Source organism: Mytilus edulis, chromosome 1 (assembly GCF_963676685.1).
Source record: "Mytilus edulis chromosome 1, xbMytEdul2.2, whole genome shotgun sequence".
In the NCBI taxonomy this organism is placed as follows: Eukaryota; Metazoa; Mollusca; class Bivalvia; order Mytilida; family Mytilidae; genus Mytilus; species Mytilus edulis.
In genome coordinates this window covers 95,920,715-95,939,633 of record NC_092344.1, presented here as the reverse complement: position 1 = coordinate 95,939,633, position 18,919 = coordinate 95,920,715, and the positions used below count along the sequence as shown (strand labels likewise).

Below are 18,919 nucleotides of genomic sequence, written 5' to 3'. Positions count from 1 at the left end.
ACCTAGACTCTGTGATATAAAAAGTAAAAAAAAACAGTGTTGCATAATTTGATTTGCTGTGATTTCCTGTGATGAACTTGTAACGCTTCAAAAAACATATTTTGCTGGGTTGACAATTGAGTTATATGCGACATTAAACCACAACTTGATTAGGACATTCTGTTTGACTTTTCAAATATCTCAAAGTTTAAAAAGGCCAACACAACACTTCAACAGGTAGAATGTCCCCTAAATTTGATATCTTAGTCCAAGCCAGTTACATATATTTAATAATAACCTTATAAAGGGTTTTTTGTTGAGGATAAGCATTTTTTTCCAATTCAACTATTGAACAGTTGATGCTTGTGCTCTAGCTCCTGCAGTAAGGGGGGGGGGCTTGCTTTCATTTACATCACACCAAACATATATAATCCATGTTTTTAGCCGTATCAATTAAAAAAAATCTTTTGAAAATGGTTTTGGGAAGTATTTTGATTGGAAATAATCACAACTCTATACACAAGCAGATGATATATATATATTATTGTCATACAAATAGAGGTTATGCTTGTATTCTTTTTCAGATGACTATAGGATGTGCTGGATTATCTATACCAGAACACAAATTAACCCTCACTAAATCAAATATAACACACAGACCACAAGCCAAAAAGACGGTTGAGGTAACTAAGAAGAGTTATAATGTTGATTTAAGGTGCAAGTAGTGAGACAAATGACACAGAAATCATAACAATCTAGCTGAACAAAAAACATTTGTTTATATGCTAAAAGTATTGGATGAGTTGATATGTAATCATGCTTTCTACAATTTAAGATAGATCTGCAAATTGGGATATGTGTAAAAAAAAACTAAAAAAAACCCATAGTAATATATAAAATTATATGCAAAGGGTAAGGCAGTAGTTGGCATTATATGTAACCTATTTCCATTATTTGGCTTGTATTTTTCAATAATGTAAGTTCAATTTGGAAGTGTCTTCCTGCAGACATTATCTTATAAACTAGTTATCTCTTCAAAAATCTTTTAATATTATATAATTTGTTATACTTGAAAAATTTGTATGCCCCCGCTGCTGGGCCCCAAGGCCAAGGGGCGTCAAGTGTTACGCCTGTCCCCTCGCTGATCTCCTCGTAGTGTCTTCCCCAAAATTAGTTTATGTTTTTTCCTTTACTTAGTTTTGCCTTTACCAGATGTTATAAAACTTATACACAATGCTTTTTACCACAAAACACAGATCAAGATTGAATTTGGGAAGTGTCACTTTTAAGTTGCTAGAGTTGTGTCACTTTACATATGGAAAAATCTCCTGAATTTTTCATTTCCTTCCTCTTACATAAAATGTCACTTAAGATTACATGGAAATAGATACAAAAACTAAATTGAATAACAAGTTATACTATGTATAGGAATGACTAGCAGTCACTGAAAGTAAGTCCACAGTACTTTTAAAAACTACAGGTCTTTAAGAAGTCCTACAAAATACTAAATATCTGTTGCTGTACTTTATAGATGATTTTTGGCCCAATAGCCCTTCTGCCTTGAAGTAGTATAAAGCAAACATTAATCAATGCATTATAGATGATTTCATTATGGTAAAGTTTTAACAGTAGAGAAAAGCCTATTTTATTGACAAAACTAAAATGATATAAAATAAATTCCATTTTCCCCTGTACAAAATAATGTTTCATAAACAGCATATAACATATCTGATTAGAATATCATCAATTTTGTATATGTCTATGTTACATAAGTCACCTGGCTTTTTCACAGGGCGGTTCGCCCGCCCTTTCCCGAGTGCCGCCCTGTGCCCTTTTAACAGTTTCCAGGGCGCTCTGCCTTTTTGAAGATTGATTTCATATTATTTTGTTCATTTTGATATGATATGCCAATTACGAAATTTTACCTATCGACAAGTTTATGACTTTGATTACAACCCTAAACTAATCAACAGGTGTCATAATCTGTTGTTACAGCCAATCTGTTTATCGGATGGGTCATAAATGATCATCAACATTATTCATTCAAATAGAATTAGTCAGTCAGCATTTGTCTTTAAAAAGAAATGTTATAATTTGCAATGTTTACCATAGTTACATGGTAAAAAGGTAATTGACAGGAAAGTCAATTAATTAATTAGGCATAATCAACTTGATAAAAACATTGTTTTACTTGTTTTCCGTAAAATAAATTGCAAATTTAGATTTATTTGTCTTTGACTGCCCTCATTTTTTATACGAAAATAACAAAATCGACCGCCATTGTTGATTGTATTTACCATCTTCTACTTACTGTTTATAATCCTCCAAAGAAGGAGCACGGCCAATTAAAGAAAAATAACTCAATCTTATTTTTTCCTAGCATTGAGTTACCTACTGAAGATATTCTTAAATATATAAAAAAAGAAGATGTGGTATGATTGCCAATGAGACAACTGTCCACAAGAGACCAAAATGACACAGTGTCTAGACTACATACTTTTGGCTTTAGAATTTATATGTTTAGGTCTTTTGAGTTATGGGAAAAGTTAAAGAGGGTCTTAGTAGCAGGGTTGGTAGAGTGCCTAGGTCATTTTTTCTGTATTCTTTATTTTTAATACAAATTTTCACTGTTCATTAATTCCTAACATTATGCATTTAATGAGCACAGCTGTTTTGTGCTGTATTGCCTTTAAGCACACCAGAGGTAGAAGGGTCTTTCCTAGGTAAAACTTGTAAAGTGTGACCATAGAAACAGAATGAACCAGGACACCTTTCAAAACATACTGCGTATAAAAGCTTAACTGTGTCAAGCAATACATGCTTTGAAAACTTGTGTGACAAGGTATTTGACAAGTTTTTCAGCCAAAAAAGTAGAGAGATAGATTTTTATATGGGCTTATGATGTTGTTCTTGTATATATATATAACCAGTGATCAATGAATAAACACTATGTTTGATTAATATCTTTATTAAAACATGCCCTTTTCATATTTTTCACATGTTAAATGCCCTTTTTATACAACCGCAAAATTTGTTTTGCCTCGTATAATGCTATCATGTCGTTGTCTGCGTCGTTTGAAGACACATTTAGTTTCCGGACAATAACTTTAGTTTTAGCAAATGGATCTTAATAAAATTTTACCAGAAGGTTCAATTCTACTAAAGGAAGATAGGGATTGATTTCGGGGGGTTATGGTCCCAATAGTTTTGGAATAAGGGGCCAAAAAGGGGCCAAAAATAAACATTTTTGTAGTTTTCAAACAATAACTTTGGTTTTAGTGTATGAATCTCTCTGAAATTATACCACAGGTTTCCATACCATGAAGGGATAGTTAGTATTGATTTTGGGGGTTATGGTCCCAATAGTTTAGGAAAAGGGGGCCCAAAATAAACATTTTTATAGTTTTCAAACAATAACTGGTGTTTAAGTGTATGAATCTCTCTGAAATTATCCCTCAAGTTTCCATACAATGAAGGGATAGTTAGTACTGACTTTGGGGGGTTATGGCTAAAAAATGTTTGGAATTAGGGGCAAAAAAGGGGGAAACTAGGTTTTTCTGGACAATTAAGACAAATTTAAAAGCAGTGTAAGGGAGGTAATTCAAAAACATTTAACATACAATGTTGGGTATGTTCGTATTTACCTCCCTTACACAGGGTTGGCAAAAACCCGGGTTTTATGAGTATTGCCCAGCCCAGTGGGAAATACTGTGAAAACCCGGGTTTTACTGGGTTTTACTAGGTAATACTGGGCAATACTGGGTAATATAAGATTCTGGCCTGAATTTCAAAGAGGATTCAGTAATCAAACACAAATGCAATACATTTAAGATATATATAAACCTATTTTTATTTATAAATAAGTTTACTTGTTTGAGAGTCTTATGATACATACATGTACAAAAGTACAAGTGTATTCATCTGAGAAAGAATTATTCTAACAACTCTGATAAAAAAAAAATTTCAAATATATAACTAGTATAAAGAATTTAAGGATTACATGTACATGTAAGAAAAATTACTTTGAAATAATTTATATATGTACAAATGTACAAAACTAATTAATAAGTAATTATTCAGATTAGAACACAGATATGTTTATATAACAATAATCAGTCTTTTCATTTCTATAAGAGTTAAAGACAAGACCCTGTAGGGTGTTTATTTAGCAATCATGATTGCATATATAGCAATTTAATTTACAATTCACTTAAACACTGCAATAAAGTGTTAAGATTATTGAAACAATGCTTGGAAATTAACGAGGAATCCTAAATTGTGCAAATATTGTATGTTGCCTACATAGAATTTATGTGGAGAAGAGAATGAAATTGAATTTTTAATCTTCTAGAAATGACTCTCAATGGTTATCTGTATAAAATGTATATATTTAGCTATAATACTATAAAACTACACCAAGACTTTACTATTTTGTGTTGAAATAAGCTTAAAAAATCATATTGCCCAGTAATGCCCAGTATTCCCCGTTTCAGGGAGTATTGCCCAGCCCCCCGGGTTTTCCCGCCCAGTAAAACCCGGGCGGGTAATACTTTGCCAACCCTGCCCTTACACTGCTTGTAAATAAGTATAAAGAAATGTCAGGTTTTGGACTAATTGCCAAAAAAATGGGGGTGTGATAGTTTTCAATTTTTTCCCCCCAAATTTTTCAAATTTAAAATTTTTGAAAGTTTGAAGAAGAAATCTTTAATTGCACAACATTTGTTTTGTGTAATAAACCCATATTATGTCAAATATTTGATCACAATCCAAATTCAGAGCTGTATAAAGCTTGAATGTTTTGTCCATACTTGCCCCAACTGTTCAGGGTTCGACCTCTGCAGTCATATAAAGCTGTGCCAAGCGGAGCACCTGGTTTAGGATTGGCACCCTGCTCTTTTGAAATCCTAGCTGGAACACTGTGAATACTTATAGCTGGGCTATCTATTTTAATTGCTCAAAAGAAGACAAAAGAATGCACAGGTTTAACCTTCTTATATTTATGTTTCAGGATGTTATAGCAGATATAAGTGATGATGAGGAAGATTATCAAAGTTGTTCATTTCATACAGAACCTGATGATGATATGTTTGAATCAGAAGGCTCAATGACACGCAAAATGACAGCATTAAGTAAGTCAATTTGATTAGGTCCTGAACTGTCAGCTTAAAACTTATGTACGTACAAAATAGGAAGTATGGAATAAATTGTAATAAGGCAGCAACCAAGTAACACCAACTGTATGGAGTAAAGTGCAATGAGACAGTAACCCAATTACATCAACAAATCTAAATTAAACATATATAGAAAGATGCTAATCATTTTATTTAATTATTGAGATCTGATTTGGCTAATAAAATAGAAATTTATAACTTGTTGTTTGGACTGCAGTTTCTGTCAGAGATTATGGTAATGGCACCTCAAAAATGTTTTAAAAATTGTTTACTATTTGGATCGGATTACCTCACAATGGGGACAAATTGATTACTTTTAAGAATCGACAAAGCATCTATTATTTAGGTACCATAAGGCCAACTAAAATTAATAAGTAGATTTTCATCCAAATTTTTGAAAAAAATGGGGCGGGTGGGAGGATTTTATTTTTTAAATTTTATTTCATATGAAACCTTCTTGTCATGTGTTATTTATATATGAAAGTGTTATAATAAGCTTATATCATGTAAATACATCCATAAGGTATCGTGTATCAGACAATAACAATCAAAACCAAGGAGTAACCAAAGACCCATAAAACCAAAAGACATTTACATCAACAGTTACAAATAATAAGTAGGAAACAACACGAACTCCACTAAAAACCAGGGGTGAAATCAGGTGCTCCGGAATGGTAAGCATTTCCTGCACAGCATACGGCACCCGTCGGGTTATTTCTTTGTTCAGTTCGGTAATGATGAAAGGTTGTTATGACTGAATCACTGAGACATGATTTCTGACACACTTTTGTCATAATGGCCAATCAGCTCATGATGGCGACCATTAAATTGCTTGAGTGATGACCTTAATTTGATTGATTCATAGCCCTGTCTTAGCAACTTTTGAGAAAGCAGTATTCCTCGTTCAACAAAATCAACGTACTTTGAGCTAGCTCTAGAGTAACGTATCAATTGAGACACATATACTCCATATGCTGGTTCCGCTTTCTCAAAATTATAAATATATATCTCTGATTGGCAACCACTGTTCTACATGTAATTGCCACTTTAGAAACCTATTTTATAGTAAAGCATGCAGCAGAAATGTGGAGAAATGCTCTAGCTCTTCAGTTGGACTACCTACATCAAAATGTATTTTGCTTTCTTAATCTAAGCAATGTTTTGTTGTCCTAATAAAATGAAGCAAATGCATTGGTATGCAACACAAGTACAATAAGTACAGAATAAAATGAACTCAAACAGTGTTTAATTAATAGGGTTGGTCCTTAATGTGCAAGATGCAAACTTAATTACAATGTAGAACATAGTATTGTTTAATGACTCTATCGTGGGTATTGGGACAGAGGATATTTTCTCTATTTTTACAAAAAACGAAATAAAAGCTAAATCTGAATCTAAGAGCTTGCTATGAATTAATAAATTAAAAATGCGTATGTTTGTTGATTTTTTTTAATTCAATATACGATCACCAATCTAAAAAGTTCATGCTTGTGTCAATTTCTTTATTCCAGTCTAATGTGTTCCACGATTCTAACACTTTTGGGTTTCATTCACAGTCCAAATTTCTTGACACAAAGTCATTGCATAAATAAAATAAATCCAAGGTGTTTTACTCACATACATTTGTGTCATTTGGGACATACGCTACAGCGATTTGCGTTCTTGGACACAGCGTATTACTCGTAACCCGAATATTTCACGCCCCTCTCGTAATCAATCTCTATTCTCGGTAAATGATGTTTTCATCATAGATCAGCAGAATATATCGACTTAATCATTCAGTAAGAATACTCTAAGAAATAAGAAAACCGAAATTTGAAACAGGAAGTTTTACATGAAACGAAATTATCGACGGTTACCGGTAACGGAAATGAACAAAATCCGGAAATCGTATTTTTTTCAAAAGTAAAAAAAATCGGGGCGGGCGGGGATGAAAATCTATCAATTAATTTTAATTGGCCTAATAACTATAATGGCCGATAAAAACATTATGCATAATCCTATATTTGTTGAAAGGATGTAATTGGTACATAAATAATTCATACATGTCTATTTCTTTGTGAAACTAAAAGAAAGATTAAATTATATGTGTAATACATTTCAGTACCTGAAACTGTCAAAGATGAAACAGAAGCTTTAGAACATTTTACTAGAGAATTTCGTGAAAGGTATGAGATATTTGTAAGCATGGTAATGAAAAAAAGTTTTAACAAACATTCTAAGAAAAGAAGAATATAAAGAAAACTGCATCTCTTTGTTTTTATAAAAAGATTTCAAAATATTCTTAAATATCAGTGGAGTGATTTTTTTGTGTGTTCTGTTGTTCATAATTTCTTGAAAAGTTGTTTTTTATGCCCCTATCGTAGCGAGGGGGCATTAACATTACTCATGTCATCTGTACATACGTCCCAAAATTTGTTCCAATTTCTTACTTGAGTTTGGCTCAACCGAATGTTATGAAACTTGTGCACAGATTACAACCTAAAATCACAGATCAAGTATGAATTTTGGTGGCATCACTTTGATTCTATAATTATGCCCCTTTATAAAAGGAAAATTGCAAATTTTTTAGATTCCGTTCTTTAACTTAAGTTTGCCTCAACCAAATGTTATGAAACTTATACACAATGCTTATTACCACTAAACACAGATCAAGTTGAATTTTGGTAGCATCACTTTTATCAATCTTGAGTTATGTCCCTTTATAATGTTGTATGCAAGTGGGAGCCTCATCCATGGGGACACATTCTCCATTTATTTCATTTCAAGACGACACCTCATATTTTAAAAGTGCAGATATGACCTTTGATTGTATGAAAAGGAATATATGATCCATATAAAAGACCTCCTCAGTGGTCGCATGATTTTGAAAGCATTCTTGACTCAATTGTGGGAGGTCGTAACTTTGATTGAGGAATGTGTCATACCAAAGAAATTAAATTCGGTATTTGCTGCTTTTCCACTAATCAGCCAGCATTTAAAGTTAGATCTAAGACTGTTTGCCCAGTTGTCAGAATAATTTACCAGTTAAGGTGACATTAATTCTTGCGGACTGCTTCTTTTTGAACAAGCACATTTAAAATCAGTATTAGCTTCTCTGTCTAGTACAATGCATTGGTTCATATTCATACCACATAATCATTTCTCTCCATGAATATGCATTTAACTTTCCATCGCCAAATATATAACCACTATCTATTTAATATTAATTTTAAAATCAGTGAAAATATGAAGTTAAATAATGTTTATTTTGCCACTGTTAGCCTTAAACCATAATTTTACTGTCATTTGTTGTGAAGATAAGACTAGATGTATTTATTTTTTTACAGATATGGAGAAAATCATCCAGTATTTTTTGTTGGAACCCTAGAAAATGCATTAAAAGAAGCTTTACAAGGGAGAGCAAAAGATGTAAGTTGTTTATTTTACATTTTATTTATGGCTTATGTTGTTTGAAAATATTAAATTCATATCCATGTACTATTAAGTTATTTCTGGTGAGGAAGGCACTGCGGCTACAACAATTTTCAAAGTTGGTGATTTGGTTAGCAAAAGGGTACCACTTGTGGTAGGTTAGTGATATTTTGATTGCAGTTGTTAGTTGTATTAGCATTGGTTATTATTTCAATTTTTCACAGGTGAGCAATTCAAGGACTTAGGAGACTCTTTATATTTTATTCTTCTATCTGCTGATTTGATATTTGGTATATAGTCATTGCAATATGATAACATAGGAAGCTAAAGATTAAATCTTGAGTTCATCGTGGTGGAGACATTTTGTGGAAGTTTTGCCCTAAAGTCACCATATATTGCAAGACAATATTGATTTTGCAGACCTCCCTGATAGGTGTAAACTAATCCAATGTTCTTGCAGGAAGATAACATTGTATCATATGCAATACCCTCAAAATACTTCTTTTGAATATTTATGTCCCATTAATGGGCATTATGTTTTCTGGTCTGTGTGTCTGTCTGTTCATTTGTTCTGCCATTGGTCCGTCCGTTTGTTCCGCTTCAGGCTAAAGTTTTTGGTCGAGGTAGTTTTTGATGAAGTTGAAGTCCAATCAACTTGAAACTTAGTATACATGTTCCCTATGATATGACCTTTCTAATTTTATTGCCAAATTAGAGATTTTACCCCATTTCCTTGGTCCACTGAACATAGAAAATGATTATGTGGATGGGGCATCTGTGTAGTTAGGACACATTCTTGTTTTTAACAAGGAATGACAATTTTTAAATATTTTTTATCAAACTATCTCTTGGTATGAATTAATTGCTTTATCTTACTGTACATCTTTTTTTTCTTTTCAGAGAAAGTTATTAGCCATATATCTACATCATGACAACAGTATTTTATCTAATGTGTTCTGCTCACAAGTGTTGTGTAGTGACAGTATAGTTAATTATCTCAGTAATAATTTTGTTACGTGGGCCTGGGATCTCTCATTAGAAACAAATAATGCAAGGTACATATGTATAATTACATAATAAATCTCATGTAGGTATTATCTTCATGGAACAAGATGATTTTCAGAGTGTTTCTACAACAAATCTTACATGAGAAACCTCTTCCTGTCAAATATTGATGACTGTGAAAAGAGAAGCTTGTGTAGGCTACCATCCACACTAGATGAATTTACAATCCTTTTCTCTCATCACTGACTTCTAACATGACCAATACTAAGTGGTTAACATAAATCTGTGACATCATTAGAATGGGGGGATAATTTAAATATAAATCAAGAGGAGCAAACAGTTAACATAAAATGAATAATAGGATTATTCATCACATGTTGTAATTTTTAGGGTTATTTGAGAATAAATATAACACAATTATTTCATGACATTTGATAATGCACAATAGAATCACTAGAATGTGAGTATTAATTTCATAATGTAATTATGATCATTAGATTGATCTTTACATATGGTTAAAAAGTTATAAGACCATACACCTTATATTTATTTGTAGAGTTTATAGCAATTCTTCAATGTATTTCCTAGTCGTTTACATTGAATTAAAAAAAAACCAAGAAGATTTATCAAGTTCTGAATTCTTGTGAAGTACATCATGTAAAGTTTAAAGTTTTTTTTTACAGATTAATAACCTTAGCAAAAAGACATTTTGGTAGTATTGCTTCAACACAGATTCGCAACTACAGACCTGATCAACTTCCTGTTTTATATATAATCTCAAGGTCAAGGTCATCCAATGAAGTAGTTGATGTTATACATGGTGAGTGAAGGTCATTGATATATTGAAAATGTTTGTTAAATTCTTACACAGATGAATAACTTTATGTATAAGTAATTCAGATTAAGTTATTTTTAAACCTTATGATTTATAAGAAAGGATATAAGAAATAATTAAAAAAAAACTTCAGCAAAAATAAGTTTTAAGTAGAAAGAGCACGACTAATGCACGATCATTTTGTAACAGTCACACTGCATGGCAGATAAGAAATGATGCACTACAATTATAAGCTTGCTCATTTACTGCTTGTACTAATTATGTAAACTGGTAATAATCTAATCAAGTAATTAATTAATATCTATAGAAAAAGTATTACTCAAACAACAGTATTTGAGAACCGTAAAAAAACACATTTAATTATCAATAAAGGGGTGATGATTGGATGCCATTAATCATGTGCAGAGGGTTGATACACGGTGCTGAAGACTTAATTGTTCACTTAAATATAGTGGTAAGCAGGTCTTCTACAATTTATGAATTATTTTTAACTCAAGTCTGATGCCAAAATTGTTTGGTAGTTGAATCAGCAGGAATTATAACCGAAATATAAGCAGCTCAATTAGTAGTTTTATATTTTGACTAGGCATGTCAACCAGTACTCGAGTACTCCAGTATTGCTTGGTAGTACCAAGTATTAAAATTTCTTTTTTACTGAGAGTGCTTCCGGGGAAATTATATATTAATCAAAATGAATAAAAATTAAAATACAATTCGAATGTTTGCGTTTAACTGTCATTTAAAATTTCTCCAAACAGAAGTATGTGTAGGATATATGAACACGAGCATTTTTCCAAGGCTTACACTTTTAGCTAATCTTAGTCCCTCCCACATCTCTGTGCCGTCAGAGCAGATATTTTCATCAACAGGACTGATAGTTACCTATTAATTTTAATAAATCGCTACGTCCCTGAAAAAGTTGACAAGATGATATAATTTAAATAAGAACAATTTTGTTGCACCGTGTATCAACCCTCTGCACATGATTAATGGCATCCAATCATCACCCCTTTGTTGATAATTAAATGTGTTTTTTTACGGTTCTCAAATACTGTTGTTTGAGTAATACTTTTTCTATAGATATTAATTAATTACTTGATTAGATTATTACCAGTTTACATAATTAGTACAAGTAGTAAATGAGCTATTAATTATGGTATTGAATTCTTTCAACTATTTTTTAGTCCTTGGTAATAATGTTGAGAATTTTACGATCATAAGACAACGACCCACAATACAGAACATGGGTATAATTTTGTGTTTCCCTTTTATGTAAATGTTTTACCGAGTGAGTACTCAAGTATCGCTCAGTAAATCCAACGAGTAATCGATAAGTAAATCTTCACCGAGTTGACATCTCTAAATTTGACACATTTTACAATGAAAAATTTTGACTTTGGTTGTGCTTACTATCACATAATTTTAATTAAGTCTCTATGTGGATATAACTATTGAGAATGTAATTAAATTCCTTGAGACAGCAGCTCTAAACTAAAACACATTTTTAATATAAATTTGTTGTAGGTTCTGTGACATTAGATGAATTAATGACTAGGTTAATACATGTAGTAGAGGTATTTAATCAACAGCTGACAGGCGAGATAGAAGAAGAGGTAAGAAACATAATTACAAAGGTTAATTAATTCATTACTCAAAGGTCAAATGTAAAATGAATTATAATGAACTAAAATTAAACATACAAAAAATATATAAGTTATTAAATGATTTGTCAAATTATAGTAAACATACATAACTAATTCTAGGTCCAATAAAGAAAAGTATGATTTTTTTCCAATATTTGGCCCACCAAAAATAAACATAGAGAGCAAAATATTTGTACACCAAAAGTCAACATGTAGAGCAAAATATAGCTCCACCAAAAGTAAACATTTTACAAAATAATATAGGAAAACAGTGAGCTTAGTAAGGATCAGTCAACAAAAAGTAAACATGCAAATTGAAATATTATAAATCAGATTATAAAACTACTTTTGAATTATTGCAAGCCAAAAGTAAATACTCAAAAAATGAATTATTTGTAAGCCAAAAAGTTTTTTTAAAAGGAATTATACTAAATGAAATTTAGGTTGAGCAAAATAAACATTAAAAATGATATAAAGAAAAAGAAGGAATAGGAATATAGTGTATTAATTCATGATACAAACTCCTACAAAGACATGACAAAACACAAAGAGTACTCAGTACAAACTCTACAAAGACGTGACAAAACACAAAGAGTACTCAGTACAAACTCTTACAAAGACGTGACAAAACACAATGAGTACTCAGTACAAACTCTTACATAGACATGAAAAAACACAAAGAGTACTCAGTACAAACTCTTACATAGACATGAAAAAACACAAAGAGTACTCAGTACAAACTCTTACATAGACATGGCAAAACACAAAGAGTACTCAGTACAAACTCTTACATAGACATGAAAAAACACAAAGAGTACTCAGTACAAACTCTTACATAGACATGACAAAACACAAAGAGTACTCAGTACAAACTCTTACATAAAAGAGTACTCAGTACAAACTCTTACATAGACTTACAAATACATGACAAAACACAAAGAGTACTCAGTACAAACTCTTACAAATACATGACAAAACACAAAGAGTACTCAGTACAAACTCTTACAAATACATGACAAAACACAAAGAGTACTCAGTACAAACTCTTACAAATACATGACAAAACACAAAGAGTACTCAGTACAAACTCTTACAAATACATGACAAAACACAATGAGTACTCAGTACAAACTCTTACATAGACATGAAAAAACACAAAGAGTACTCAGTACAAACTCTTACATAGACATGAAAAAACACAAAGAGTACTCAGTACAAACTCTTACATAGACATGGCAAAACACAAAGAGTACTCAGTACAAACTCTTACATAGACATGAAAAAACACAAAGAGTACTCAGTACAAACTCTTACATAGACATGACAAAACACAAAGAGTACTCAGTACAAACTCTTACATAGACATGACAAAACACAAAGAGTACTCAGTACAAACTCTTACATAAAAGAGTACTCAGTACAAACTCTTACATAGACTTACAAATACATGACAAAACACAAAGAGTACTCAGTACAAACTCTTACAAATACATGACAAAACACAAAGAGTACTCAGTACAAACTCTTACAAATACATGACAAAACACAAAGAGTACTCAGTACAAACTCTTACAAAGATATGACAAAACACAAAGAGTACTCAGTACAAACTCTTACATAGATATGACAAAACACAAAGAGTACTCAGTACAAACTCTTACATAGACATGAAAAAACACAAAGAGTACTCAGTACAAACTCTTACATAGACATGAAAAAACACAAAGAGTACTCAGTACAAACTCTTACATAGACATGGCAAAACACAATGAGTACTCAGTACAAACTCTTACATAAAAGAGTACTCAGTACAAACTCTTACATAGACATGACAAAACACAAAGAGTACTCAGTACAAACTCTTACAAAGACATGACAAAACACAAAGAGTAATGAGTTCAAACTCTTACAAAGACATGACAAAACACAATGAGTACTCAGTACAAACTCTTACAAAGACATGACAAAACACAAAGAGTACTCAGTGCAAACTCTTACAAAGACATGACAAAACACAAAGAGTACTCAGTACAAACTCTTACAAAGACATGACAAAACACAAAGAGTACTCAGTACAAACTCTTACATAGACATGACAAAACACAATGAGTACTCAGTACAAACTCTTACAAAGACATGACAAAACACAAAGAGTACTCAGTACAAACTCTTACATAGACATGGCAAAACACAATGAGTACTCAGTACAAACTCTTACATAGACATGACAAAACACCAAGAGTACTCAGTACAAACTCTTACATAGACTTACAAAGACATGACAAAACACAAAGAGTATTCAGTACAAACTCTTACAAAGACATGACAAAACACCAAGAGTACTCAGTACAAACTCTTACATAGACTTACAAAGACATGACAAAACACAAAGAGTATTCAGTACAAACTCTTACAAAGACATGACAAAACACAATGAGTACTCAGTACAAACTCTTACATAGACATGAAAAAACACAAAGAGTACTCAGTACAAACTCTTACAAAGACATGGCAAAACACAAAGAGTACTCAGTACAAACTCTTACATAGACATGACAAAACACAAAGAGTACTCAGTACAAACTCTTACAAAGACATGGCAAAACACAAAGAGTACTCGGGTACAAACTCTTACATAGACTTACAAAGACATGACAAAACACAAAGAGTACTCAGTACAAACTCTTACATAGACATGACAAAACACAAAGAGTACTCAGTACAAACTCTTACAAAGACATGACAAAACACAAAGAGTACTCAGTACAAACTCTTACAAAGACATGGCAAAACACAAAGAGTACTCAGTACAAACTCTTACATAGACATGGCAAAACACAAAGAGTACTCATGTACAAACTCTACAAAGACATGACAAAACACAAAGAGTAATGAGTTCAAACTCTTACAAAGACATGACAAAACACAAAGAGTATTCAGTACAAACTCTTACAAAGACATGACAAAACACAAAGAGTACTCAGTACAAACTCTTACAAAGACATGACAAAACACAAAGAGTACTCATGTACAAACTCTTACAAAGACATGACAAAACACAAAGAGTACTCAGTACAAACTCTTACAAAGACGAGACAAAACACAAAGAGTACTCAGTACAAACTCTTACATAGACTTACAAAGACATGACAAAACACAAAGAGTACTCAGTACAAACTCTTACAAAGACATGACAAAACACAAAGAGTACTCAGTACAAACTCTTACAAAGACATGACAAAACACAGAGTACTCAGTTCAAACTCTTACAAAGACATGACAAAACACAAAGAGTACTCAGTACAAACTCTTACATAGACATGACAAAACACAAAGAGTACTCAGTACAATCTCTTACATAGACATGGCAAAACACAAAGAGTACTCAGTACAATCTCTTACATAGACATGGCAAAACACAAAGAGTAATCAGTACAAACTCTTACAAAGACATGGCAAAACACAAAGAGTACTCAGTACAAACTCTTACAAAGACATGACAAAACACAAAGAGTACTCAGTACAATCTCTTACATAGACATGGCAAAACACAAAGAGTAATCAGTACAAACTCTTACAAAGACATGGCAAAACACAAAGAGTACTCAGTACAAACTCTTACAAAGACATGACAAAACACAAAGAGTACTCAGTACAAACTCTTACATAGACTTACAAAGACATGACAAAACACAAAGAGTACTCAGTACAAACTCTTACATAGACATGACAAAACACAAAGAGTACTCAGTACAAACTCTTACATAGACATGACAAATCACAAAGAGTACTCAGTACAAACTCTGACATAGACATGGCAAAACACAAAGAGTACTCAGTACAAACTCTTACATAGACATGGCAAAACACAATGAGTACTCAGTACAAACTCTTACAAAGACATGACAAAACACAATGAGTACTCAGTACAAACTCTTACAAAGACATGGCAAAACACAAAGAGTACTCATGTACAAACTCTTACAAAGACATGACAAAACACAAAGAGTACTCAGTACAAACTCTTACAAAGACATGACAAAACACAAAGAGTACTCAGTACAAACTCTTACAAGACATGACAAAACACAAAGAGTACTCAGTACAAACTCTTACATAGACATGACAAATCACAAAGAGTACTCAGTACAAACTCTGACATAGACATGGCAAAACACAAAGAGTACTCAGTACAAACTCTTACATAGACATGGCAAAACACAATGAGTACTCAGTACAAACTCTTACAAAGACATGACAAAACACAATGAGTACTCAGTACAAACTCTTACAAAGACATGACAAAACACAATGAGTACTCAGTACAAACTCTTACAAAGACATGGCAAAACACAAAGAGTACTCATGTACAAACTCTTACAAAGACATGACAAAACACAAAGAGTACTCAGTACAAACTCTTACAAAGACTTGACAAAACACAAAGAGTACTCAGTACAAACTCTTACAAGACATGACAAAACACAAAGAGTACTCAGTACAAACTCTTACATAGACATGACAAAACACAAAGAGTACTCAGTACAAACTCTTACAAAGACATTACAAAACACAAAGAGTACTCAGTTCAAACTCTTACATAGACATGACAAAACACAAAGAGTACTCAGTACAAACTCTTACAAAGACATGACAAAACACAATGAGTACTCAGTTCAAACTCTTACAAAGACATGACAAAACACAAAGAGTACGCAGTACAAACTCTTACATAGACTTACAAAGACATGACAAAACACAAAGAGTACTCAGTACAAACTCTTACATAGACATGACAAAACACAAAGAGTACGCAGTACAAACTCTTACATAGACTTACAAAGACATGACAAAACACAAAGAGTACTCAGTACAAACTCTTACATAGACACGACAAAACACAAAGAGTACTCAGTTCAAACTCTTACAAAGACATGACAAAACACATAGAGTACTCAGTTCAAGCTCTTACAAAGACATGACAAAACACAAAGAGTACTCAGTTCAAACTCTTACAAAGACATGACAAAACACAAAGAGTACGCAGTACAAACTCTTACATAGACTTACAAAGACATGACAAAACACAAAGAGTACTCAGTACAAACTCTTACATAGACATGACAAAACACAAAGAGTACGCAGTACAAACTCTTACATAGACTTACAAAGACATGACAAAACACAAAGAGTACTCAGTACAAACTCTTACATAGACATGACAAAACACAAAGAGTACTCATGTACAAACTCTTACAAAGACATGACAAAACACAAAGAGTACTCAGTTCAAACTCTTACAAAGACATGACAAAACACAGAGTACTCAGTACAAACTCTTACATAGATATGACAAAACACAAAGAGTACTCAGTTCAAACTCTTACAAAGACATGACAAAACACAAAGAGTACTCAGTACAAACTCTTACATAGACATGACAAAACACAAAGAGTACTCAGTACAAACTCTTGCATAGACATGACAAAACACAAAGAGTACTCAGTTCAAACTCTTACAAAGACATGACAAAACACAAAGAGTATTCAGTACAAACTCTTACATAGACTTACAAAGACATGACAAAACACAAAGAGTACTCAATACAAACTCTTACATAGACATGACAAAACACAAAGAGTACTCATGTACAAACTCTACAAAGACGTGACAAAACACAAAGAGTACTCAGTACAAACTCTTACAAAGACATGACAAAACACAAAGAGTACTCAGTACAAACTCTTACATAGACATGACAAAACACAAAGAGTACTCATGTACAAACTCTACAAAGACATGACAAAACACAAAGAGTACTCAGTACAAACTCTTACAAAGACATGACAAAACACAAAGAGTACTCAGTTCAAGCTCTTACAAAGACATGACAAAACACAAAGAGTACTCAGTACAAACTCTTACAAAGACATGACAAAACACAAAGAGTACTCAGTACAAACTTTTACATAGACTTACAAAGACATGACAAAACACAAAGAGTACTCAGTACAAACTCTTACATAGACATGACAAAACACAAAGAGTACTCAGTTCAAACTCTTACAAAGACATGACAAAACACAGAGTACTCAGTACAAACTCTTACATAAAAGAGTACTCAGTACAAACTCTTACATAGACTTACAAAGACATGACAAAACACAAAGAGTACTCAGTACAAACTCTTACAAATACATGACAAAACACAAAGAGTACTCAGTACAAACTCTTACAAATACATGACAAAACACAAAGAGTACTCAGTACAAACTCTTACAAAGATATGACAAAACACAAAGAGTACTCAGTACAAACTCTTACATAGATATGACAAAACACAAAGAGTACTCAGTACAAACTCTTACATAGACATGAAAAAACACAAAGAGTACTCAGTACAAACTCTTACATAGACATGAAAAAACACAAAGAGTACTCAGTACAAACTCTTACATAGACATGGCAAAACACAATGAGTACTCAGTACAAACTCTTACATAAAAGAGTACTCAGTACAAACTCTTACATAGACATGACAAAACACAAAGAGTACTCAGTACAAACTCTTACAAAGACATGACAAAACACAAAGAGTAATGAGTTCAAACTCTTACAAAGACATGACAAAACACAATGAGTACTCAGTACAAACTCTTACAAAGACATGACAAAACACAAAGAGTACTCAGTACAAACTCTTACAAAGACATGACAAAACACAAAGAGTACTCAGTACAAACTCTTACAAAGACATGACAAAACACAAAGAGTACTCAGTACAAACTCTTACATAGACATGACAAAACACAATGAGTACTCAGTACAAACTCTTACAAAGACATGACAAAACACAAAGAGTACTCAGTACA

General features: G+C 32.4%; 1 protein-coding gene across 1 annotated transcript in view; it reads left to right on the top strand.

The window, feature by feature from the left end:
• Positions 1-18,919, top strand: part of LOC139515858 (FAS-associated factor 1-like) — a 42,196-nt gene that overhangs the window by 5,934 nt on the left and 17,343 nt on the right. The window contains exons 8-14 of the mRNA XM_071305595.1: positions 564-662; positions 4,988-5,108; positions 7,255-7,318; positions 8,480-8,561; positions 9,465-9,619; positions 10,253-10,389; positions 11,929-12,017. Coding sequence (XP_071161696.1) covers positions 564-662; positions 4,988-5,108; positions 7,255-7,318; positions 8,480-8,561; positions 9,465-9,619; positions 10,253-10,389; positions 11,929-12,017 — 747 coding nt within the window. The remainder of the gene's footprint in view (positions 1-563; positions 663-4,987; positions 5,109-7,254; positions 7,319-8,479; positions 8,562-9,464; positions 9,620-10,252; positions 10,390-11,928; positions 12,018-18,919) is intronic.